Source organism: Typha latifolia, chromosome 15 (assembly GCF_019914945.1).
Source record: "Typha latifolia isolate L0001 chromosome 15, TyphaL0001v2, whole genome shotgun sequence".
NCBI classification, from domain to species: domain Eukaryota; kingdom Viridiplantae; phylum Streptophyta; class Magnoliopsida; order Poales; family Typhaceae; genus Typha; species Typha latifolia.
In genome coordinates, this window is record NC_133100.1 from 3,038,777 (window position 1) to 3,065,202 (window position 26,426).

The 26,426-nt window shown below is 40.0% G+C and overlaps 1 protein-coding gene and 1 long non-coding RNA gene across 2 annotated transcripts; both read left to right on the forward strand.

Moving 5' to 3' along the window:
• Positions 1-2,167: 2,167 nt before the first annotated feature.
• On the forward strand, positions 2,168-4,398 carry LOC140802104 (protein NRT1/ PTR FAMILY 1.2-like). The gene is made up of 4 exons (XM_073157536.1): positions 2,168-2,288; positions 2,453-2,670; positions 2,800-3,350; positions 3,455-4,398. Exons 1-4 carry the CDS (start codon positions 2,228-2,230, stop codon positions 4,347-4,349), a joined length of 1,725 nt encoding a protein of 574 aa, XP_073013637.1. The 5' UTR covers positions 2,168-2,227; the 3' UTR covers positions 4,350-4,398.
• Positions 4,399-24,937: 20,539 nt separating this feature from the next.
• LOC140801981 (uncharacterized) lies at positions 24,938-25,869 on the forward strand. Its single transcript, XR_012111564.1, has 2 exons — positions 24,938-25,167; positions 25,643-25,869. It is a non-coding gene; the product is annotated as an uncharacterized lncRNA (long non-coding RNA).
• The last annotated feature ends 557 nt before the right edge of the window (positions 25,870-26,426 follow it).

A 26,426-nucleotide genomic window follows, 5' to 3' on the forward strand; every position in this document is an offset into this window, starting at 1 on the left:
AATTAGTCTCGAATCTATTTGCATCCCTTCACCATGCTTGTTTACTGCTATAAATTAGACACATAATTTAGTTAATTCCTTTCAAGTCTTGTTCGAGTTTTTAGTCTGCATTTGAGAGAGAGTATAACATAGTTCAAGTTAGACAAGGCAATCACCACTTTTTTTCGAGTGTAAGGCAGTCATTGTATCTTGAGAGATCGATGTCCACTATTCTAAAAACAATTGGTGGAAGGCGAATTAATTTTAAGGAGATAGTGTCCAACATTAGACTCGACTATACAAAATTTTTACATTCTGTAATTTATAAGTTTATTTAATTTACTTATTTTAGAATAAATTTCTTATGACTTTTAGAATCAGATATTGTTACCTTCAACATCCTCCTCTCAACTATCATCATCGCTGCCTTTTTTTCTTTATTGTTGTCACTGCTACCTTGTAGAACCACAAAGGAACAAAAGCCACTTTTATTGTGATACCATAAAAAACAAATCTCCTAAATTTAAATTTCAAAATCTGAATTTATGAGATAATGGAAAAATGAATAAGAAATTCAAATTTTAATAATTATTTTCTTAATAAACATTCTCTATTCTCTATTTTTTTGTATCTATGGTGGAGAAGAAGATTGATTCTGTCGATGGACTATTGGATGATGCATGAATACTTCACTTTTCGTGATCTTTGTGGCTATTTTGCAATTCCATGGTGGTGATAGGTTTTTCTCATTCCTCGACGATGATGATCTCCTCATGCGACTTGGAACTAGTCGTACTTGACGTGCGTCAGAGTTTGTGATAGTCTAATATTCATGGCACAAGTGGTTTAGCAATAAAGAAGTGCGGAGTGACATAGAACCTAGGAGGTGGATCCTCCATATATTAGAATCTTTGGCTTTGATATCAAAATTAATGCAAAACTATGGGAGACAAGGAAGAACAAAAGAATAAACCCATGAAATCTACTAACAAAAAAGAAAGTAGATGATCTCAAAGTCTCAAAATATTTATTAAGTCATAATAAAAAGATAATAAATCCTTATATAGGCAAAACCCAAAAGGACAATAGATTATATAAAATACACATAATAAAAAATGACTAGGATACCTCAACATCAAAGTCGATCTTTTCCTCAAGACCCATCGCTTGTCCACAGCAGTTAGTTTGTAAAATAGTATGCATTTATTTGGAGTCATTCTTTTACGGAAAAGGAAAGAAAATTATAGATGATGCTTGCGGAATAATCTTCCACCTATTTCCGAATTATTCACAAGCGTCCACATCACTATCTTTGACATTTAGGTCATCCATTTCTTTAATAAGAGAGTTAGTTGTTATGATTAAGGCAAGAATCATGAAACTAATTGGATTAATGTTTCAAGTATATATCTTCAAATACGGTTGATAATACCAACAAGTCATGTAAATTATGGTTTCTCCACTAATCAATTGAAGAAGAAAAGTGATCAATATCTTCACTACAGTGTACTAATAATAAGATGAATAACTTACAGAACAGTGTTTGCTGTTAATTTACAAAAAGATCTCAAAGAATGGATTACTACCAGCCTTCTTATTCTAAAATAACCTTTTCCAACTACCCTTAGCCCTAAAAATAGGAACAGTTACTACTCATGCGTTTCACCGGTCCAGAACAAATTCTCACTACTGCCAGTACAGTATTATACGTTTCAAAAGAGGAAAAAGTTCGCCAAGTCGCCACTGTTTGTCTTCTTCAACCGGGCAAGGCTCACGCCAAGAAGTTGCTTCTCTTCTCTGACTCCGATACTAACCATCCAACGTTTAACATGTTATATTTGGAAGACACATCCCATAATGCAAGCAAACACCCAGTACTTCATAATTCTTTACCTTTGGCGTGGATAGGATTATAGAAATTTACTGAGAATTTACTTTACTGCACATAATTAAAGTTGTGAGCAATAAAGTTGTTGCTAAATTTATATAGAAATGACAAGGAAAAGTCTTAAACCAGCAAGCAACTGGGACGACACGAAAGATAACAGACATTGGACACTTGGTGCTAACACAAGAAATACGCACCCTAGTGCTCAATGACATCAGAATGGATACAAGATATGACAGCTAATTATTCTTGCTATTAATGACTAGCTATGGTGCAACATTTGATGTTGGTTGTGGCCTCTTCTTATTGACACCTCTTTGGTCTAAAGATCTCTCTCATTTGCATTACTGGTTGGAGAAGATGGAATCCTCTAGGAGCTTAGGGAAGAAAGGTGGTATCAAGACAATTCCTTTTATCATGGGTAATGTTCATCTTTCTTTTGCCTTTTTGTATGAATCTAAACATGCATGCAGTTTTGAGGAGCAGCACTTTGATGGCGTTCATGGATCTAAATTTTTGTGTACTAATTCTTTCTATCTATTTGGTAAAGTTGATGCGTAGTTATGTTCTAATTTCACTTTTTAGGAAATGAAATCTTCGAGCGGGTGGCGAGCAGCGGGCTTCAAGCCAATATGATGATCTACCTGACTAGAGAATATCACATGAGCGCTGCTACCAGTGCAAGTACTTTGTTCATCTGGGGAGCAATTTCAAATTTCGCACCAATTATTGGTGCTGTCCTATCAGATGCCTTCTTCGGTCGATTCCGTGTAATTGCAGTGGCATCACTAGCATGCTTGACCGTAAACATCTAATTCTTGTTTTTGCTTCTCACTAGCATGCTATTACTCACTCTAGTGCTTGATGGTGTAACATGATAAATTTATCATTTATCAATCATCAACCATATATATTTGTTCTTCTTCTGGTAGGGTATTACGCTTCTATGGCTAACTACTGTGCTGCCCAGTGCAAAGCCCCCAGCATGCGTCCTTGGATATTACGGTTGTCAGCCTCCATCACCATTGCAGATAGCTTTTTTATGCTGTGGTTTCATTTTCATGTCAGCGGGTGCTAGCGGTATTAGGGCGTGTTCTATAGCCTTCGGTGCAGACCAGTTCTCTCAGAGGAATGACACTGATAAGAAGAGGGTACTGCAGAACTTCTTCAACTGGTATTATGCATCAATTGGAATCTCAGTTATGATAGCAGTGACCATCGTTGTCTACATAGAAGATACAGTAGGATGGAAAGTAGGCTTCGCAGTTCCTGTTGTTCTCATGGCATTATCTGCGGCGTCGTTCTTGCTTGGATCTAGTCTCTACATCAAGGTGAAGCCACACAAGAGCATGATCACTGACTTCGTCCAAGTGATCGTCGCAGCTGTGAAGAACCGCCATCTAGACTTGCCACCAATGACCGATGTGTGGCGGTATCATCACAAGGAGGGCTCTGTGTTCATAGTCCCTTCTGATAAGTTCAGGTACTGAAAATATCCTTGGTATTCATTAAACTTTTAAGTTATCTTCATTTAAAGAGTTTATTCATTTTGGCCTACGTTTGCCTGCTCTCTTGAGACTTATGCAGCTTCTTTAACAAAGCATGCATTGTTAAGAATCCTGAGAGGGAGTTGAACCCTGATGGATCTAGTTCAAATCCATGGAAGCTCTGCACTGTCAAGCAAGTTGAGGAATTCAAGTCAGCAATCAGAGTGATGCCCATTTGGTCTACCATGATCATGTTTGCCCTGGTCCTGGGCCAGAGTTTCGGGGTGCTTCAGGCGGCTACAATGAACAGGAAAATAGGTTCGAAGTTTGAAGTCCCTGCAGGATCCTTTGGTGTGTCTTCCCTCATCACTCTGACAGTATGGTCAGGAGGCTATGATCGGTTCTTCGTGCCAGTGCTAAGAAAAATAACTAGGAGACCCGACGGTCTGAGCCTTAAACAGCGTATGGGCATTGGTTTGTTTCTATCAATTATCGCGACAATCTATGCAATGAAAGTGGAGGCAGCCCGACGAAGAACCGCGATTAAGCAAGGACTGCAAGATCATATGGGAGGTGTTGTTAACATGTCTGCAATGTGGCTGATTCCGCATGGTTGTCTGATCGGCTTAGCGGAGGCGTTTGTGGTAATTGGACAGGTTGAATTCTTCTATTCTGAACTTCCTAAGTGCATGGCAAGCTTTGGAGTGTCTCTTTTCTACCTTGGAGCAGGCGTTGCAAACTTATTCGGAACTTTAATGATTAAGCTTGTTAATGAGTTAAGTGGAAGAGATGGAAGAACTAGTTGGCTGTCAAACAACCTGAACAAGGGCCATTATGACTACTACTATGGCCTTCTTGCACTGTTGAGTACTGTTAATTTGATCTGCTTTCTTGTTTGTAGTTGGGCTTATGGTGAGACAGGGAAGAATAGGCACTTGGAAGAGGAGGATGAGAGGGACTACGGTGTGCAGGTTACTCAAGGAAGTAGTCCATGATGCTCTCATGTATGTTCGGGCCTGTGTATCCATTATCAGATCAATAAAGTCATAGCAAAGTTTTGTGGTATATCTTATGCGTTTCATGCACAAAGACATCCTAGTTATGCTGATAAGAAAATACAATAGTACCTTATAGGAAAAGAAATCATAGCTTACAATTTGCACTATTATCATGTACTCTTCTGCTATCTGGCAAGTAGTATTGTGCTGCCAATTTCGTTACTTCTAGTTAAGTTATTTCTAACCTCTGTCGCATGACCAAGTTTTCGTGGTGCGGCATACTTTGACAAAAAAACATAGGTGCTTTATTCTGATTAGGTACTTAAACAAGAGTACTTTCTAGAAAGATGACAATAAGTTTTTCTCGCTTTATATCTATAAAACCATACAACATCACACGCTGAGCAATTGAAAGATCAACCTTTGAACCTTGCATTATACTGTGAGTTTCCATTTACGACAATGAGAATTCACCATATTTAGGTAATTTTAGAAAGTAGATGCATTTCCTTTCTTATGTTCACTCAACTAGATTCTGAAGAAGATTATGAAATGGTAGGAAGATGGAACTTGTCTGTGGAAGATCGAATAGTGGCAACTATGTCAGCAAACTGTAAAACACTGAAAGATGTAGAATCAGCTCAGCTCTGGTAAAGAGGGAGCAATTCATCTGATTGGGAAGAATCAACTTTACACTAATACGATGTAGCATCAGCATGAATTTCCGTATTTGGGGTATCTTTTCGACTGTCCAGGTGATTTTTACTTTCTTCATATGCTGTTTGTGTTACGAACTAGATCTGGCCTCTAAACGTAAGAAAATTATAAAAAATTACGTGGTAATAGTCTCATGAGTTAGGATTCTAATGGCTTTAATTTTATGTGAATCTATCATCAGGATAAAAAGTTGTAAATAAAACAGTAGAAGAAGGTTGAAATGGAGCAAAATGGTAAATATTAGATACGGCGATTGACAAATGTATGAAATTCTCTAAATACGAATTGTCGGAGGGTGGTGGACAGCAAGGGATGATGATGGATGGCTGTAAAGTAGGGTGGTTCGTGGTGAAGGGAGTTGGCTAGGATTTGGAAGCTTTGGAGATTCTTCGGCTATAATCTATTCATAGAAAGATAAATACGATCTAACGACTATATGAAAAGATAAAGATGAAATAAATAAAAATAAATAAACTCAATTCTCTTCATGATTATTATTAGCATATAATCACTCTTATTTATATGAGTGACAAATGTATGAAAACCTCCAAATACGGATTGTCGGAGGGTGGCGGATGACAAAAGATGATGGTGGACGGCTGTAAAATAGGGTGGCTCATGGTGGAGAAAGTTGGCTAGGATTTGGAAGCTTTGGAGGTTTTTCGGCTATGATTTACTTATAGAAAGATAAAAATGATCTAACAAATATAGAAATAAATATAAATAAATAAACTCAATTATCTTCACAATTATTATCAATATATGATCACTCTTATTTATATGGGTATAGTCTAAGCAGATCGGACCTACATGCGGATTATTCGATTTATTTAAAATTCAAAAAAAAAATTAACTAACTGACTTGATTATCTTAACTCATGTGGTCGAATCATAACAACCCATTATGCTTCTGACATGTTGTCCACAAAATAACTAGTCTCTCACATTCTTGTACTCGTACAACGTGTCATGCTAATCAGTGGACTTAGGTTTATCCTTTTCAAGTCTGCTTAGGAACATGATGTGGGCTGATGCTTGTATTTATGACTGGGGGTAAATCGATCATCGTAGCAAAAACATAAGCCATTCCTTCTGTGCTCCACCAAGTCATTAGGTACAAAGTGGCGCGAGATCATCTAGTGGTTAGGCTGAGTTGTCTACGTAGGTTAAGTCGGGGTAGATGTAGTCTTTAGTGAGCTATGGGCTTGGGCCTTCTCTTCTTCTTGCCGATCTGGTTCAACTAATCTAACTTGGACTCCAATAAAGTAACTAAGGGAGAAAACTTCATCTGAAGTAGTGTCTTAAAGCCTTGACCTCAGAGTGAATGTCAGACCTAAGCCCACTAATGAAGGTATTATTCAAGGCTGAATTAGACCAGTTAGTGACTCGATTGCAGATCTACTCAAACTTCTCCCGATAAGCTCTAACTATTGTTGATTGTGTTAGTGTTAGGCTTTGATACCAATTGATAAGCTCTAATACCAAATTGTTAGGCTTTGATACCACTTAATAAGTTTCGATACCAAAGATAGGCTATGCAATGATTCTTTCAAAATATGAATGTATTACAGAAATTAGTCTCTGCGACCATAGAAAAATATTCGTCTAATATTCTCTAGTAGTCTAAAAATTACTAAACTAATTGATTTATATCCATAACTTTATGATCTACAACTTTCGTATTCACACCCTTCACAGATTCGAACTGTAGAAGCGACAAAAATACGGAATAACGCGTGTGATGATGGTGGTGACGGGAGGAGTGGATGTTTGGGTTATGGATGTGTATGGAGATGAAGGTGGATTGTGAAAGTGGTTAAAGGATATAGATGAAGGGAACAAACTGATCGAGATCCCAAAGAAGAGGGGTGGCTCGATACTCGAGGGAGATCAGAAGTTAAGAGAAGCCTTGCCAACAGTAGAGGTGGAAGGATGGTGAAGAGGGAGGAGGGAGAAGTATAGAGAGAAGATATGAGGCAAAAAATCAATAATCCAATTGCATAATGAATTTGGCTACCATCCACATATATATATAGGCTAGCCAACAAGTCCTAAAACAATATGAAATCCTAATTCTAGAGGATTCCCGTCAATCGCGTTTGAATGCGTTCGATCGCGTTCGAACGCACCAAAACACATTCTCTGTAAGTGCGAACGCGATGCAGACATTCGAACGCATAATATGCGTTTTCTATATTTGCGAACCTGATATAGGCATTCGCAAGAGCGTTTGAACGCGACCCCTCCTGCGTTCAAAAGCGACCTACAGGAATTTTAATTTAATGAAAATAAATACTTAATGCAATAAGAAAAGATCCTATCTAAGTGTATCAGCCCACCACGCTTCCCCCACCTTACCCTCAAGGTGAAAAGTCAGGGAAACGCTCCAAGATATTAGTCTCCAACTCCCATGTCGCCTCATCAAATGGCTTGCCAAGCCACTCAACTAGAATCTCCATCTCCAATCTGGTACCATGTCGTTGTCGACGTCTAGCAAGTACTCAAACTAGCTCTGCGATCTCTATCTCCTCCAATGGCTCCGGTAGAACCGATCCAACAATCTCATGATCTCCAATGCGCTCTCTCAATAATAAAATATGAAAAATAGGATGCACTCTCGAATCCTCCAACAGCTCCAAATGATATGCAATCGGACCAATACCCTCCAACACCCAAAACAGACCAAAATAACGATGTGCTAACTTTTGGTTATGTATCAGACGTAAGGTCACCTGTCGATATGACTGCACCCTCACAAACACCCAACTACCGATGTTGAATTCCTGCTCCCTATGGCTATGATCATAAACTTGCTTAATGCGATTTTGAGCAAGTTTAAGATGAGCACGCAATCTCCTCAATGTGGTGTTTCTATCCATCAAAGCTAAATCCACCTCCATACGATCTATAGATGCTACTTGATCATAAGCGCGTCACGTCAGAGCCGTGCGTCCATACATTATCTCAAATGGAGTCATGCCAATGCTTCTATGGTAGGCGGTGTTATAAGACCACTCTCCCACAAAGCACCTCAAGTACTGCTCAATGCCTCGATTGACCACCTCGGTTTGGCCGTTCGTCTGCGGATGGTAGGCGAAACTGAAGTTCAATCGAGTCCCTTGCAATATGAAAAATTCAGTCCAAAAGTTACTCATAAATACATGATCACGATCCGAGATAATCGTGCGTGGCATGTCAATATAACTAAGCAACATCTCTAACAAAAATTTCAGCCACCGACTTGGCTGAAAACGGATGTGACAATGCCGAAAAGTGCGCATACTTCCTTAATCTGTCAACCACCACAAAGATAATAGAATAACTACATACCAGCGGAAGACCCTATATGAAATCCATAGAAATGTCTTCCCAAACACGACCTGGTATAGGTAAAGGATGTAGTAATCAGGCCAGTTTCAATGTGGTTGTCTTAGCCCTTTGACAGACTTCGCAAGCACGGATAAAACTCCTCACATCTCGTCTCAATCCTGGGCACGTGCAACTCTAAGATATCCTCTTATAAATCCTCAAGAGACCCTCATGACCAGCCTCTAGAGTATGGTGGAAGTGCTCCAACAATTTCTACCGCAATCCATCATTTGCGGGCACTCGAATGCATTCGCATTCCAACAGCAACCCTTCTCGATTTTCTTACTCTGGATGGTGCTTCAAATCATCCATCACCTCCTACAACAATCTCAAAATATCTGGGTCATATGTATATGCATACCTCAGCTTGTCAAAGAAGGGTAAGGTAGGAGATGAATAGATTGCAAGCTCGGCGATATCGGAGTGGCGCGATAGTGCATCCACTGCTCTATTTTCCGTTCCCTTATTGTATTGGATTTCATAATCATATCCCAACACTTTTGTGACTATCTCTGCTGTGCCGGAGTGTGTATGCGCTGTTCCATAAAGTATAGAAGGCTTTTTTGATCGGTTCGGATAATGAATCGTCTACCAATCAAGTAAGGCCTCCACTTTGTCACCGCATGCAGAATTGCCAACATCTCTTTCTCATAAGTCGATAATTGCTGAGATTTTTGTGACAAAGCCTTACTAATAAAGGCTATGTGACTCCTTCTTGCATGAGTGCAGCTCCTATGCCAACATCTGACGCATCACATTTCACAATGAACTCTTTGGTGAAGTCCGGTAGAGCTAGAATGGGAGCCGTTGTCATTGCTGTTTTTAATTTTTCAAAGGCTGTAGTGGCTTCATCCGTCCATCTAAAAGAGTCATTCTCCAACGAAGAAGTGAGAGGAGCAGCGATCTTGCCATATCCGGCTTTGAAAGGTAGCTGGAGCATTGGTGAGACCAAAAGGCATCACCTGGAACTCGTAATGCCTATCCGGAGTCCGAAATACAGTTTTGTGCACATCCGCCGGGTGAACTCTAATTTGATGATACCCGACCCTCAAGTCAAGCTTGTTGAATATAGTCACCCTTACAAGCTCCTCCATCAACTCCTCGATAACCGAAATGGCATACCAGCCCTTGATGGTAATAGCGTTTAGTGCCCGATAGTCGACATAATAATGCCATATCCCATCATTTTTTCGCACCAATAGCACGGGGGATGAGTATGAGCTATGACTTGGTTGAATAAGGTCTTGCTCCAATATCTCGGCAACCATATTTGAGATAACTTCTTTTTGCACATGTGGATACCAATATGGCCTCACGTTTGCCGGCGCAGCCCCAGGTATAATCTCTATGCGATGGTCCGCCACTCTCGTCGGTGGTAACTCTTGTGGCTCCTCAAACAGTCCAAAAAAGTTATCTAATAAATTAGACAATTCAATGGTAGTACCTGAACTCGTTTGAAGCTCATCTCCTACTGGTCCTAACTGAAAAAGATAGGCCAAATCATACGCACAAGGCAGCCCCATCATAGGCTACATCGTAGGAATCGACGAAGACCGAACACCATCAAGTTGCACATCTTTATTTCCTTATTTATATTTCATCCATATGCACCAGAAATCAAATGTGATGGGCCCCAAACTTTGTAACCACTGAGCACTAAGGACAATGTCCGCTCCTCGCAGTGTCAACGGATACAAGTCCACAATGATGTCGTGTCCTTGCACCCGTATACCGACCTAGCGACACATGCTCTCCGCCTTAAGCTTCGTGCCGTCTCCAATAGCAACGTCAAATCTCGTGGTCGGCTCGGCATCCAAACCCAATCTTCTCACTAACCTCTCATCTAGAAAGTTGTGTGTACTCCCTGAATCGATGAGTATGTGCACACAATGCTTTCTAATGAGTCCATCTACTCATAACGTCCTCAGCGCGGAAGTACCTGAATATGTATGTATCGATATTTTAGCTTGGATATCTTCCTCTATGCCCTCCTCAACGGTCTCCTCATGGACCTCCTTTGGACACTCTCCATCATCAACAACCTCATCATCCTCCTCAAGACTATCGATAAGCATCACACTCCCGATTGGTTTAGAACATCGATGACCGGGGGTGAAACGCTCATCACATCGAAAACAAAGTCCCTTCGCTCTTCGCTCCTCCACCTAGGCAGTTGTGAGAGTTCGAACGGGGAGTCTTGTGCCTCCTCTAACATCGGAAGAAGGTCTCAAAGCTTGGTACTCCAATACGGTTGTCCTCTGAACCATCTTGTTTAAAATAGCAGCAAAATCTTCATATGCCGCTGTCCCAAATCTGCGTGTAATCCTCCTACAAAAATCAACCATCTAGTAAATGCACCACCACGAAGAATCGATCTATACTAATGCAATGCCATTCCTTGGAGGTGAAAGCTTGCCATTTGGATTTTTACATCTTCCGCTCTACCTTGACAATCAAAATATTGTTCAACTTGAAACACCCAATCCGTTGGATCACCGCCTTGGAATTTTGGAAAGTCTAAACGTGCGGTTCTTCCCCGAATAGCATTGTTGGGTTCACAAAAGATCCTTGGTTCTGGTCTAAACCTTTGTGCAAGTTGATCACCTTCTCTAAATCCTCAAGCACGTCTATCACCATCTCCATAGGGATCAACCTCATCCTCAAAATGCCAATCCTCCTCATCGACGAAGCGCACCGGTGCCGCACGCCTCTTGGGTTCCACCACCGCCGGCCTTGGGTTTTGCAACGGAGGTGGGGAATGATGTGTGGGCATATGTAAGAGAGGATCATTGACACTCGCATGATGCACCTGGACCTGTGGGGTTTCAGTTCGATGGGGTCCCACCGCTGGTCCTTGGAACTCCGATCGCTTTCGAGGAGATAACAAATCAAATCAGTTCTTGGCATATTCCTTGAAATCATTGTGATCTTTTTGAATTGAGCCAACTCTATGCATCAATGTATGGAACATGCCGCTAATTTCATCCATATTTGCACTCATGGACGTTGGTTGACTTGGTCCTGTCGTGGTCGCTTCAAAGGAATCAATCTCACGGTTATGGTCATCGTGGATTGAGTCCTCCCTTGTCGGTGTACTCTCCATAGGTCTCTGATGTCATCTTGTTTCAACCATTAATGGAGGTCTGAGGTTTGCCTGCTTTGATACCAAACTGTTAGGCTTTGATACTAATTAGAAAAATATTCGTCAAATATTCTTCGGTAGTCAGAAAATTATGAATGTTAGATCCGTGAATTCCTTATCTACAACTTTTGCATTTACGCCCTTCGCAGATTCGAACGGTAGCAGGGACAAAAATATGGAATAACATAGGTGATGGTGGTGGTGACGAGTAGAGTGGATGTTAGAGTAATGGATGGGTATGGAGATAAAGGTGGATTGTGGAAGTGGTTAAAAGATGTAGACGAAGGAAACGAAGTGGTCGAGATCCCAAAGAAGAGGGGTGACTCGACAGTCGAGGGAGATTAGAAGTTAGGAGAAGCCTTGCCAACAGTAGAGGTGGAAGGATGATGAAGAAGGAGGAGGGATAAGTCTAGAGAGAAGATAGGAGGCAAGAAATCAATATTTCAATTGCATAATGAATTTGACTGCCATTCACACACATATATATATAGGCTAGCCAACAAGTCCTAAAATAATATGAAACCTTAATTCTAGAGGATTCCCGTCGATCGCGTTCAAACGTGCCCGATCGCGTTCAAACGCACCAAAACACGCTCTCTATAAATGCGAACGCGATGCAGGCGTTTGAACGCGGGCGTTTGAACTCGCCCGACCGCGTTCGAATGCATAATATGCATTTTCTATATTTGCGAACTTAATGTAGGCATTTGTAAGGGATTTTGAACGCGACCCTTCCTGCGTTCGAACGCGACCTACATGAATTTTATTTTAATGAAAATAAACACCTAATGCAATAAGAAAAGATCCTATCTAAGTGTATCAGTTAGCTTAGTCAACATGGCTGAAAGTCCTTGTACTAGGTCAGATCAAACCGAGCACAAATTGCATCCACGAAGTCCTACTTAGACTCGAATGGTCGAGTTTGCTTAATAGACTAGTACCACCTAATCGACATGCCCTCCAAGTAGAATGAAGCTAGTTGGACCTTTTGGTGGTTGAGCGTGCCATGGAATGTAAAAAACTACTCCACTAGATAGGTCCAATCCAACGGATCTCCTATAGAGAATTTTGAGAAATCAAGATTAACAGTCCGAGCTTGTATTTCAAAATGTGGCTCGTCATCATGAGCCAAGTGACCTCGTGGTTGAGGCTGGTCACATGGGTCATAGGCCCATGGGTCCCTCGCATGTCGTGCTCAGGCTGCATGAGGGCTCAGCTCAATCTAATGGCACGGGTCCATCGAGTTATTCCACCAGTTATCCTCAGGCTTATACTTGTGCTCGAGGTCATGCAGATAGATTACAAATTGGTTTGCACGAGGTGGTCGAACTTGTTTGTGAAAATCTAGCCAGTTTAAAAATCATATACTTCATCATCTCCATGTAAGTGCCCTAGCCCTATCCTTAGGGCTAAAATTTGATTTTGACCTAGAGGCAATGCCTTAGGCGCTGTAGCCTCAGTAGTGACTTGGCAAAGTAGGTGGCCAATGGTAGTTGCCATCCGATAGGTCCACACGGCGGAGGATTGATATAGAGCAATAGTGGAAGGTTGAACTCATGTTCGAGCTCAAACTGGTGCAGCAGCTGCCATGGCATGTTGTCAGCGGGTCCATTAGCCCCTGGCAGCTGCGGAAGGAACCCCTAGTCCCACTACTAGTGAGCTATGGAGGCGGTAAGCATCGTCGAGGCCATCCCAACGAAGGGATAGCCCCCATGGTGGTAGCCAATCAATTTCAGCCACCCAAAGGTCGCTGGTGGCTGCGACAACCACCATTGGTTGGCCATCGATGGTCGAAAAAGAGCCGAAACCACAGCTACCAGTTGTAGGTTTGTTGTAGTGTAAACCACCGTCGTTAGCGATCTTCTTGCTAGTGATGGCACAAATGGTGACCTTTTCTCGAATGCAGTTGGTCTGGGGAAGAGAGTGGATGTAGCAGTTGAGGCTGGTGGGGGTTGGATTATTGTTAGTTGGAAGCTAAGGTTTTTGGCGCTAGCTCCCATCGCGGGTGAGGAAGATGACCCCGCGGCCATTGTTGGTGGCTGCTGATGCTGTACTGACTACCATGGGGGGGAGGGCTCCACCATGGTCGAAGGAGAGGTCAAGGTCGTAGTTTGGGCCAGCCCGCCCCCTCCCTCACAACTTGGATTTTCTTACCGTAGGAGGGCTTGCTGCACCGTGGCTAGCAATGCTGGCGGTGCGAGTTGGCCATGTTGGTCTAGGAGAACTACTGTCATGGCCTAGGTTGAGTTCTTTATGACGGTTTGGATGTCTTTCAATGAACTAGGGTTTGGAAGTTTTGAAAGTTCTACGATTATGATCTACTCCTAGAAAGATAAAGACGATCTAACGACTATATGAAAAGATAAAGATGAAATAAATAAAACCTTGTCCCTTAAAGAAATTGAGGGCAATTGGCCGGTCAACGACCTCATGTCGACGCCGTGACGAACTGGGGAGCTTCCCCTTGTCTTCCTCCCCCGCTAGGTACCTTTTGTGGGTACTCTAGGTTGTCGGTTGAGGCTACATCGCATAGCCTCCCATTGTCGGCATCTTGGTGCTTTTCGGCCGCTATGGTCGACCTCCCTCTTGGGTTGGTCACATTCCTATCCTTCCGTAGGAGCTTGAGTAGTCGACTTTCGAGGCTCTCGTGTCTCTTGTTGCCGTCGGCCACCATGGCCGGCTAACGATTTGCTCGTCAACTTTTCCATTCTTCTGGCTTCATTCTTCCTCCGAGTTCCCTTGACATTTTGCGGTTGTGCTCCCCTCCTCACCGTCAGCAGCCTTTCCCTTTGTTTGGATTGGCTTGAAGGAGGAAGGGAGGGGAGTGTGGAGGAGTTGGGTTGGGTGAGGCCTAGCCCAGCTTGGGTGGGTTGGGTGCAACCTAACCCAGGTGGTGGGTTGGGCTGCAGGCAGCCAGCCTAATTTTTTTTGGGTGGGTTGGGCTGCAACCTAGCATAAAAGTCTTTTAGGTCTAGTTGCCTTGGGGCTTTTGGCCCAATTTTGGTGGATTTGTACTTAGCCTTGAGCTGGTCCAAGCAAATTAGTAGCACTTTGATTATTTTAATTTATGTTAGTCATCTTATTCATTATTCTTGTCAATTGAGCCTTAAATATTGATCACCTTTAGAAGGTAGTATAATTAGTCACAATAATTAATATTTTAATAAATGAGGCTATGATATGAGAGTATTTCTATGAATTTGCTTTTAATGGGAATTTATTTCTAGTTGGAGTTTGGTAATTATATTAGAGGTGCTTTTATATTCAATAAAGTAAGTTAATTGAATGTGGTCTATTCTTTTTACCTTGAATTGACAAAAATGAGTAATTCAGTGAGTGTAATGATAATCGCATTTGTGAACCTTAATAGTGTGTCAAATTATCGTAATTAATATACTAATTCTATTTGATTAATAAATGTAAGGAGATCCTAGGTGGACCTACCCATATAAGTATCGGTTGTCAGTAGGATTATTAATTAATTAGTGAAAGGTGTGCCTATGTTGTTACACTTATTATAGTGGTAGATTTAATACTGTGCGAGGATGATTCCATGGTGCAGTTGGAGTGAGTTTACTTGGAAGCGATGTCAGACAAGTGAATCCTTCGTAGTCTAGAAATAGTGTAACATTGATGTGATGTTTGACTTTATGAATTCATGACATGCAAATCACATGAGTGCAAATATTTATTTATTGTTCAATATAATTATATTTACTTTACTACTTCATAGTTATTCATGGATTATTGGTGCATATATGAGTGTGATAACTTTGATATACATGTCATATGATTGAGGATGTTGATTATTGCACTACTAGCACATATTACCATGTAGTTAAGTTCTAACTAGGTAGTGCCCTTCACTAATTCAACCTGAGGTTAAGGTTAGAGTTCATTGTATGATACCTATGAGATAAATGATCTACGCCTGAGGTCGTTAGCCTGAATGACATTCAAGCAATCATACTGCTTTATTAGAGACTAGACACTAGTGATATGAAACTATGATTGGGAGGTACAGGTCTTAGACCTAGCGGTACCCGATGACGCAAGGTCATGGCGTCCACTAATGAGCTGAGGGCTCCTGACTATTTTGCTATAGACAATGACAATTTTAGAGAGGGAGATATGGGCTTACGATTGGGGTCCTCAGTCTGTTGGCCATAGATAACCATTCATGTGCAGCGTCGCTAGGCATGTACGAGCGATATTATTACTAAATGTTTATCCCTCCTCAATATATGAGATGACTTGTGAGCATGTGCTTATGACGCGATGGATAACTCGATGAGCATATGATGATAATTTATGGCTATGACTTTGTGGAAGCATGAGATAAAGGATTTGATAGTTTAAACAATGCACATCATGTGTTTTCTTATTATTACCTGTGAGTTGTAGATATGTACATGATAGACGTGTTGCATGGATATACTATTATGATCATATTGGCATATACGTATATTATGTGACATCTTTTTTTAGACTACTTTTAGACTGTAGAGATGTATATTTACTAGGCTTTGTGCTCACCGCTTTTAGTGAAAATATTTTTAGATTAATAAATAACCCCAAGTCCGTGGAGGAGCCGGTCAAAAGTTGCTTATAATCTCTTCTGTCTATTTTATTATTGTAAATAAGTTAGATGAATTGTAGCTTCTGCGCGGGCATTTACTCTATTGAGGTGTATGGATATATATTTTAAGGCTTGTTGTGGCTTGTGATAATTTGGGTTCCTCTTGTTGTATTATTTGTGGAAATATGAGGTCTTTATTTTATTATTGTGTAGAAACTTTAACCAATAGGTCACATGAAAACCATATACGTTCTACCCATGTGCGAGGCACCTATATTTAGTGGCGAGTGTTTCATAAAATAACTAAACTTAATTCTCATTCCATGATTATTATTAACACATGACACTCATATTTATAGGAGTAGATTTCTGACGGATGAGATCCATAGGCGAATTATCCAATCAAAATAATAAGATAAAACTAATTAACTAACTCGATTTGACTCGACTTAACCCATATGGTTGGATCGTAACAGTTTATTATTTTGCTGCATTAGTTTCAACTCTCAAGCACAAAATTAAATATCACATGATCTACTGTGAATAGCAGCGTCTTTACTCCCGGAACATCAAAAGCTATCCTCAAGCCTTATTAGTTGGCACTATACACCATGAGACACAAATGAGGAGACAATAAAAGAGTTTAATGATGATTCATAATTAAAGTACAAGAACTAGACATCAAAGGGGAAACTTGGTAAGCTAACACTAATATGACGTAGTGTCAACAAAGGTTTTACTGTAAGATTGTGTTCTACATTCTGTGAAAAATATCTTGTATACTACGACAAAGTTCAAAGTCTAGAGAGCTATATATGTTACTACTAGCAAAAGGGATCTCTAGAGAGCTATATATCTAACATTAATTATAAAGCATGAACTACAAACATATAAACAATAAAAGAGCTGTCATGCTCAAAACATTACATAAAGAATGTAATATTTATGTGTATAAATCTCTCTCACTCTAGAGAGGAAAAAAACCATAAATGTAACTAAACTTGATCAATCTATTGCAAAGTTAATTCATAGATACAAGACTTTACTTACAATCCCCACTGTTACGCACCCAAGGCTATTAGTTAAAGCGTCTCTCATGCCCACTAGTTCTCATGGTTAAGTATTTCATCTTACAATAGATTAGGCACCGATTGACTTGTCCTCCAACTCAGGTTACCTAGCGAGTTTAGTGGACCTATCCCTCACTACGTGAGGATCCTTTAATCACGAGCAACTGGTGCTACTAGCATTATTCTAGTTAACTAGTTGGCTACTCCTACTTGCACAAAGATATGCTAGTTCTCAAGACAAAATAAATACTCAAACGAGCATACAAGAGAAATTAGCTATGTCTGAAGCAACAATAAGAAATGTAAAGCTACTAAGGCATACAAGAAACACCACCACAATGCAAACAACATGATTTATATGGAAACCTCTCTAGACAACTTGAACCAAGCTATTGACAACCCTCATTCACATTAATCGCACATGATGCATCGATCACACATGGTCAGTTGTGAGCCTCCTTTCGAAGACGCTTGCCCAAACTACTTCACTAATGAATCTGTTAAGCTTACTTTGTGTTTTCCAACTATATTCACAATCCTAGATATAGGTATCTTCTTCTCAAGTGGAAGGAACTCCTGGGCATATGAAGCATGGAACTCTTCGAGAAGCAAGGAAAACTCTTGATTTGAGCCAAACTTCAATAATTCTCCATCTTGAGAAGAACATCAAGATTTCAACAAATTACTCTTCACCATGGCAAAGTGATTGAAAACTCCTAAATTACACTGCTTGCAAATTCGCATCCTAAGACACCAAATCCAAAATTAGTCAAACATAAGTGACATTGATCAAGTCCAAAAATGTTGAAACTTGACCTTTGTCACCACTTTCGCCAACATATCCGTATTCCCAATTTTGCAAAGGCAAATATTATTTTCCTCCAAAATTTCTCTCAGAAAGTGAAATTGAATATCGATGTGCTTTATCCTAGTATGATGAACTTAGTTCTTTGCTAAACAAATTATACTTTGGCTATCACAATGTACCTCCACTTGCTCACCTAAGTTATCCATCCCAATCAACCAAATAGTTTTTTTATAGTCTTTGTCACTACCGTATACTCAGCCTCTATGGTAGCTAGAACAACCATCAACTGCAAAGTAGACCTCCAACACATCAGTCGTTAAGCAAGTGTGAATACATATCTAATAGTAGATCTATGCTTGTCCAAATTACCTACATAGTCCAAATCCATATATCTAATAAGATGTAGACCAAGTCTATTATTTTTTATAAATTTCACTCCAACTTCTGAAGTACCATGAATATATCTCAAAATCCACTTCACTGTCTGTCAATGCTAGTTTTTTTCCAAAGCATGCATATATCTGCTACCAATGCTGATAGCTTATGAAATATCCAACCTAGTGCACACCATTACATACATCAGGCTTCCAACTATGCTTGCATATGGTACCTTGGACATAAAATTCCTCTCGGCATCTATGCTTGGTGACATAGCCGCACTAAGTCTAAAATGAGGTGCCAATGGTGTCCTAACTGATTTTGTCTTATTGTCAATACCAAATCGCTATGAAACCTTCTTCAAATACTATTCTTGTGTCAAGCATACTGACCCCTTTTTTCTTCTCTTCTAATTTTAATACCGAGTATCTTCTTAGCTTCTCTTAGATCCTTCATTTTAAATTTTTTATGCAATTAGAGCTTCAATTTATTAATTTCCGTCTTGCTCTTAGATGCTATCAACATATTATCAACATATAAGAGCAAATAAATAAATGATCATTTTGAAGCTTTCTAAAATAGACACAATGATCATAGTGACTTCTATATACTTTTGCTTTCGTATAAATTGATCAAAATATTTATACCATTGCCTTAGAGGCTGTTTTAGGCCATATAGAGACTTCTTCAATTTGCAAACCATGTCCTCCTTCCCACTGACTTAAAATCCTTCAAGCTGGGACGTGCAAATATCCTCCTCTAAACCACTATAGAAGAAGGCGGTCTTTACATTCATCGGAGTTAGCTCTAGATCAAATTGAGCTACCAAAGCTAGTAAAATATGAATAGAGGAATGTTTCACCACCGAAGAAAATACTTTATTTTAGTCAATCCCCTTCTTTTGTGTATATCCTTTTGCCACAAATCTAGCTTTGAATCTAACTCTATCTTTTGATTGAGGATCTTCCTTCTTGGCATATATCCATTTGTATCCAATTGCTCTCCTTTTTTTGAGAAGTTGCACAAAGTCTCAAGTCCTATTCTTATCAAGAGCTTTCATTTTTATCTTTCATCGCCACTTTCCAATCTACACTTTTAGTGTTCCTCATGGCTTCTTTGAAGGTAGTGGGGAAGTCCTCATCAACCACCAGAAGTGTATAAGCTAGTATATCTGAATAGTGTGTTGGCCTTTTAATTTTTCTTCTCAGTCTTCTAGCTATTATGGAGTCCTACTCATCTGTCTCTGACTTTGAGGTGTTGCCCTCCTACAAATTTGATTCTTCTTTTTTTCATTTACCTTCTTTGAAGATATATCTTGTAATGGACTTGAATCTGCCTCAAACTCCACATGCTGTGGAACGTCTAGAGCACTACTATCAATCGGATTATCTGACCTTTGACTTTGCTTCAATATAGATGATTTATCAAATATAATATCTTTGCTAACAATCACTTTCTTCAATTCTGACCTCCAAACCCGAAATCCATTCACACTACTGCTAAAGCCTAAGAAGATGCCCTTCTTGGCTCTAGGATCCAATTTGTCATTTAGTTTCTTTCACATGTTCTTCGCTGAATTCCCCTTCATCATAAAATACTTTGATCCTTTACTAAACAAAGCCGGATAGAGCTATATGCTTGCCGGTTTTTCTTTTTCCATTCTTTGTCTACAACTTCTTTGGGCTTCCCTTTTAATGTAATGTCTAATTCTTGTTGTAGCAAAATGTTCATCACTTCACAATATGACATTCCAAAGTTATTCATGCCATTAAATTTCTCTACCTCAAATTTTGCATGTAATATAATTTTTTCTTGATTTGGATGATTTCGACATTTTACACAATTTTCTAAATCCACACTATCCCCAAATCCAATAGCCTAGATTTGAAACCTTGAAACTCTGATACTAATTTATTGTGCTAAAATGCAAATGGATAGAAGTAGCAGAAGCAAACCTAACACCCTCAAATAACACCAATGGAATAGTGGGACAAAAGGCAACCAATTCTAATGGTAGAGGAATAGCAATCAGATACTTCTAAACAAGTACTACACACCATATCAAAGCAATTTGCGGTTTGATGTTGGAACGAGACAAGACCTCAACACCTCGGCGTCAACCATTAATTTCAATTAGCCCTACCATGGGGCCATAGCATCCACAACAATGAGCCACTCCTTCCACACCCCATGGCGTGAGAGGCTACGACTACCCCTAGTTAGTGCAACCTGGGGAGATCCCTAGGGCATAGATGCAAACTTCATATGAAGATGACAAGGAGTGGCTAGAGCATGATGAGATAGAACACCGACGTGATTTCATGCAGCGAAGGAGAGATGCATACCGACAACAAGCACACCCACCCGTGGCAAGGCCGAGCCAAGGCTATGCTCCCAACAATGACTTCAGTTTATATAGTTGATTGGTACATCTTGATTTTTCAAAATTTCAAAGCGATGATCCTCTTGATTGGATATACAAGGCTAAGCAATTTTTTGAGTTCTAAGGGATGCCTGAAGACTCCAAGGTGCTGCGTGCAAGTTTCTACTAAGAAGGGTTAGCCCTTCGTTTGTACCGAGGTGTTACACGAAACAGGCGGCTTGAAATGTAGCCTGATCTTACAGGGGGCATTGTGAAAAGATTTAGGGCTACTGGATATAAAGATTTTGATTCTCTCCTCACTAAGACGGTACAATGAACTATAGTCATAGCCTACCAAGAAGAGTTCGATCGGATTAGTGCATATTATGATCCATCCTAATCGAATGTTTTGCTGAAATTTAATTTCTTAGTGGGGCTACAGAGTGAATTGTGAGTAGATGTTGAAGTATTATTTCCAAGAATATTAGAGGAAGCATATGAGGACGTCATCATCATGGAGAGGAAGCACTAAGGCCTGAGGAACCAAAGCAAACCCCTATGGTCTAGCTGAGACCCATGACACCTACTGACCAACAACGGTGGTTGGAGCTGCAACAGCAATTCCTATGATAGCTGCTAAAAATTCTAGGCCTAGAGCTCCACCCTTCACTAACGTGAAATATAACCATAGAGCCATTGTCGCAACTCTTACACTTGCCTAGAAGGAGGTGTGAAGGGCAAAAGGCCTATGCTTTCGATGCAATGAATGCTTCACACCCAATCATCGATGTGCGAAAGTGACGGGGAGTGTAATGTTAATTAATGGGCAAGATGATCCAGAGGAGGAATCTACTAAGAGGTTGCTGAAGAGCCTCTTGAGGAGAAATCGAAGGTGTTCGAAGAGAAGGATGTGCAAGCTGAAATCTCAATGCACGCCTATGTCGGGACCGTCGCACTAAAGACGCTTCGGGTAGATGGATTGGTCAAGAAGCATTGCGTGCACATCCTTATCGGTTCGGGAAGCACGCATAACTTCATAGACGATCGCTTGCTGAGGAGGATTAGGTTGGTAGCTAAACCAATCAATGCATTTGATGTAGCAATTGGGATGAAGCAAAGTTGGGAGCTGACAGTTTCTGCCCCTGGGTAGAAATTCAGGTCCAATGACACCTCCTCCTAAGCAAGTGTGAGATAATTAAAATTTTTATACTTTACAAATAATATCTCCTTGCATTTAATGTAAGGAGATATCATCAAAGTTGGTGTAGGGGCAACTTTGGTATTTCTAAAAAAAAATTAGGTGAAGTTGCAAAGAAAACTTAAAATTGTTTGTCAAGCAAACTTATAAATATATTTGGTTTATGGTGCAAATTGCCTAATTCTTTTTGCCACTATTGAGTTTTATTAGCAACGGTAAACAATCCCACTATAATAGCTATAGCGGTGATTATCATTCGCCGGTGTATGCCCTATAACAGCAAATAATTTTGCCAGTAAGCTATTTTGCCATATAACTTATATGTCACCTTTAACATTTTTTTTCACTGTGAATTTCTCTTATTTACCGCTATAAAGACCGATGAGCGAATAAAAAGTGGTGAATCTTTTGTAGCTATAGAGTTATAGCGGCAAATTTCTAAAGCCAAATTTCATAGTGTTAGAAGAAGAAGCCCTCCCAAGGTGGACATATTCCACTATTCGAACTTCGAGATTTCCCTCCTAGTGGAAAGGATTTTTGAGAGTTCATAACATTAGGGGTGGCAAAATTTGATCTGACCTATTAACTCGACACGATAACTCGACTCTTAATCGGGTTTGGATTTGATATAATCAAGTTCGGGTCATAAACAGATCAACCCGCCTAACCCGTTTAATAAAAGGGTCGTGTTAGAGTTTATATAACTGATTGTTTTGACCCGTTTGGCCTATTTAAATATACGGGTTAGATAGGTCAGTCAAGCTGAGTTAACCCGCCAACTCGTATATATATATAACTTAAAACCCTAACCTAACCCTCTCTCTCAAATCTCAATCTCTCCACTCTCCACTTCTCTAGCTACCTCAACATTTTAAAAGAAGACAAAAATTTCATCCCTGTGTCTCTCTCCAGCGGCGACCATCTGCTAGCGTCTCCGCTCGCGTCTTCGCCTGCTGCCTCCCGTATCTCTGCTTGCCATCTCCAGTCCTCGACTCTACTCGTCTTCACTTGTTGTGGTGTTACAATCTTTGCCTATCGTGGTGCTGCCATCCTCACTCCTCGTCTACACCTGCCATGACCGTTTGCCACTTGCCACTGTGCCCCCATTCTCGTCTCCGCCTGCCATCGCATCTGGTACCTCTCATGTGCCTCCGTCCCCGTCTTCGCCTTTCCTCCCCTCGTCTCTTTGCTATATTTACTCTCCTCCAACCACTTTTTTTGGTCTCCGGCTGCACTGACCACCTGATGGGTTCTCGTACCAAAGACAGGCTACGCAATATTTCCTTCAAAATCTAGATGTATTACAGGAATTAGTCCACGCAATCGTGGGAAAATATTTGTCATATATTCTCCAGTAGTCAGAAAATTACTAAACAAAATGGATTACATTCGTAACTTCTTGATCTATAACTTTCATATTTACGGCCTTTGCAGATTCGAACTGAAACTGGGATAAAAATACGAAAGAACGTGGGTGATGGTGGTGGTGATGGGTGAAGTGGATGTTAGGGTTATGAATGGGTATGGAGATGAAAGTGGATAGTGGATGTGATTAAGAGATATAAATGAAGGGAACTAAGTGGTCGAGATCCCAAAGAAGAGGGGTGGCTCAACAGACGAGGGAGATTAGGAGAAATCTTGCCAAAGGTAGAGGTAGAAAGATGGTGAATAGGGAGGAGGGAGAGAGTCTAGAGAGAAGATAGGAGGCATGAAATCAATAATCCAATAGCATAATGAATTTGTCAGCCATCCACATATTTATAGAGGATAGCCAACAAGTCCTAAAACAATAAGTAACCCTAATTCTAGAGGATTCTCATCGATCGCGTTCGAACGCGTCCGATCGCGTTCGAATGCACAAAAATATGTTTTCTGTATGTGCGAATGCGATGCAGGTATTCAAACGCGGGCATTCGGACTCGCCCAACCGCGTTCGAATACACAATATGTGTTCTCTGTATTTGTGAACCTGATGTAGACCCCTCCTACGTTCGAACACGACCTACAGAAATTTTATTTTAATGAAAATAAATAACTAATGCAATAAGAAAAAAAGTCCTAACTAAGTGTTTCATCAGCTCTCTCGCCTTGCCTTCTTCACAGATCTAGAGCTCATTGCCATGGGAGCCAGCTCCTGGAGCCTTGTCTCTGTCGCCGCCGCTTTGCCAACTCCAACGATGCCTCCTTCGCTGGAAGCTGAGCCAATTTGAATTTATTTTTACTAAATATTCTCATAATATTGTAAATATGGTGGATTTGTGTAAATGTGTGATAATTTTTGTCTTTGTAAATGGGTGCTGTCGTGTAAATGGATGAAATGGATGTAAATGAGTTAAATGGGTTGTATAGATTGGTTAAATGGGTCGTCGAGTTAAATGGGCTAAATAAAATATATAACATGTTTATTAAACGACTTAAATGGGTCGTGTCGGGTTAAATCGGTTGTATCATGCCGTTTAATAAATAGATTGTGTTCGTATTTAAAAAAATTAACTTGTTTATTAAACGGGTCGTGTTCGTGTTAATACTATTTTGACCCAACCCGAACTAGCTAACTCGACTCGATTGCCACCCCTACCTAACATTGGAGATTTTAATCAGACTCAAAAATGGAAGAAAGATAAAAGTTAGATTTTGTACTCGTTATGAGTCCCAATGAGAGTGTTATTTGGAACCCAACCTAATTTTTTATTGGGTCTGATCTGAGCTATAACAGTAGAGGATGGGCTTAGCCGCTTAGGCAACAGTGAAATTAAGACATAGAGTTGAGCCCGACTCGAAACCGAGCCGACCCAATAAATGCGCAGTCTAATTATCTGACATAGAATGTAAAGCCATCTTTCACACATTGAGCTCCGACCGAGCCCGAGCTCGAGGTCGAGCTCGAGCGCTACCCGGCCCAAGATTGAGAAGGTCCAGCCCAAGAATATGGCATAAATTTCGGCCTGAACCGGACCCGACTAAAGCTCGTAGGTCTAATCGCATCGCCACCGAGGCAAGGGGCGGCTCCGTAAGCTGGAGAGCGATCTCTTCCCTTGAGCTTTCTCCTATTCATGGAGCTAATTCACCAATTTTGTTGGTCGATCTTGCTCCTTTGTACATGATGGGTTTGGGGTTCTTCTTGATCTCGGGGAAGTCAGATTTCTGTCTCTGTAGAAACTGTTATGGATGTATTGTTTATCACTGTCAACGGTATGATTTCTTTCTTTCTTTCTTTCTTTGTTAACCTTAGAGGATAAGTATGGTAGGATTGATTTGTCTACCTTGCATTGTACTCTTAGGTTCTTCTACTTTGATGTATTTTAACATCCTTAAGAGCATAATCTGATTCGGAACTGCTGCAAGTTCCTTTAAATCTTTTGTTTCTTGATCTGTATATCACATCGTTTTGAAAATTTCTTCTTGATTTTTGAAAGATAAAGATTGCTAGTATCCAGATTTTCTTTAATTTGCTGGAGCTAAATGGGCATGACCCAGTTAGATTTCATTAATAAGCATAAAGTTACATAAATGATGTAATCTTTTTTTTTTTTTTTTGCTTTACATTTCATGGTTTAGATGCTTTCTGTAATTAATGGAGCATTTAAAATGGTTCATCCTAATTTTGGATGTTGCCATAGTTTGTGTTGTGCTCCTATACTAACATAGACTTCTGATGACTACACAGTATGAGCTAATGTGTGGACAGATACGGGTCGAACATATGTATAGACATTACCTCCTTTCGAGAATTTGTTGTATTGACTATGTGAATCATATTTTGCCATAATGTAATCCAGAATTATAGTAAAACAATTAAGCTGTGTTATTGTTTCACTCTATCTAAGGGTATGTATCATATACAACTTTCGATGATCAAATCAATGTATTTTTCAGAACAGCTTCAAGCAGTAACAGTGGTTCTTTTCTTATCATGTCAGCAGGACTAAAATTCTAATCTTATTTTCCCACATTTCTTGCTATACTGATTCTTATATCACCATGGACTTACAGGTTAAGATACATAAGTTGACCAGAATATATCTCTGTAACCTCAATGCCATTATTAAAATCACTCAGCTTTTATATTCTATGCCATTATTACTTATTGACCATGCATAAGGTGATTTTTATCTACTCGATATAGACATTTATTGTTAATAATCTATATGTTAATTCTCTCTCTCTCTCTCTCTCTCTCTCTCTCTCTCTCTCTATATATATATATATATATATATATAATATATATATATATACAATTTATCAGCAACTTCCTGATCCTGTTTTTTGGGCAATGTAGTATGTACTATTGAGTATCCATATATGTTTCAAATAGGTCCTCTGTTTCTTATGCCTAGCTTGCTTCATGGGTGTCCAGTAATCTAGTTGTCTCGTGAGATGCTCTAGCTTGACTCTTTTCCAACTTGGTTTGAGCATTTTCTTAGTAAATGATCGAAGTTCAATCATAAATA

Coding starts and splice junctions, on each gene's coding strand:
- LOC140802104 (XM_073157536.1), top strand. CDS start 2,228: ATGGAATCCTCTAGGAGCTTAGGGAAGAAAGGTGGTATCAAGACAATT. Junction 2,289..2,452: donor GACAATTCCTTTTATCATGG/GTAATGTTCATC, acceptor TTCACTTTTTAG/GAAATGAAATCTTCGAGCGG. Junction 2,671..2,799: donor CATCACTAGCATGCTTGACC/GTAAACATCTAA, acceptor TTCTTCTGGTAG/GGTATTACGCTTCTATGGCT.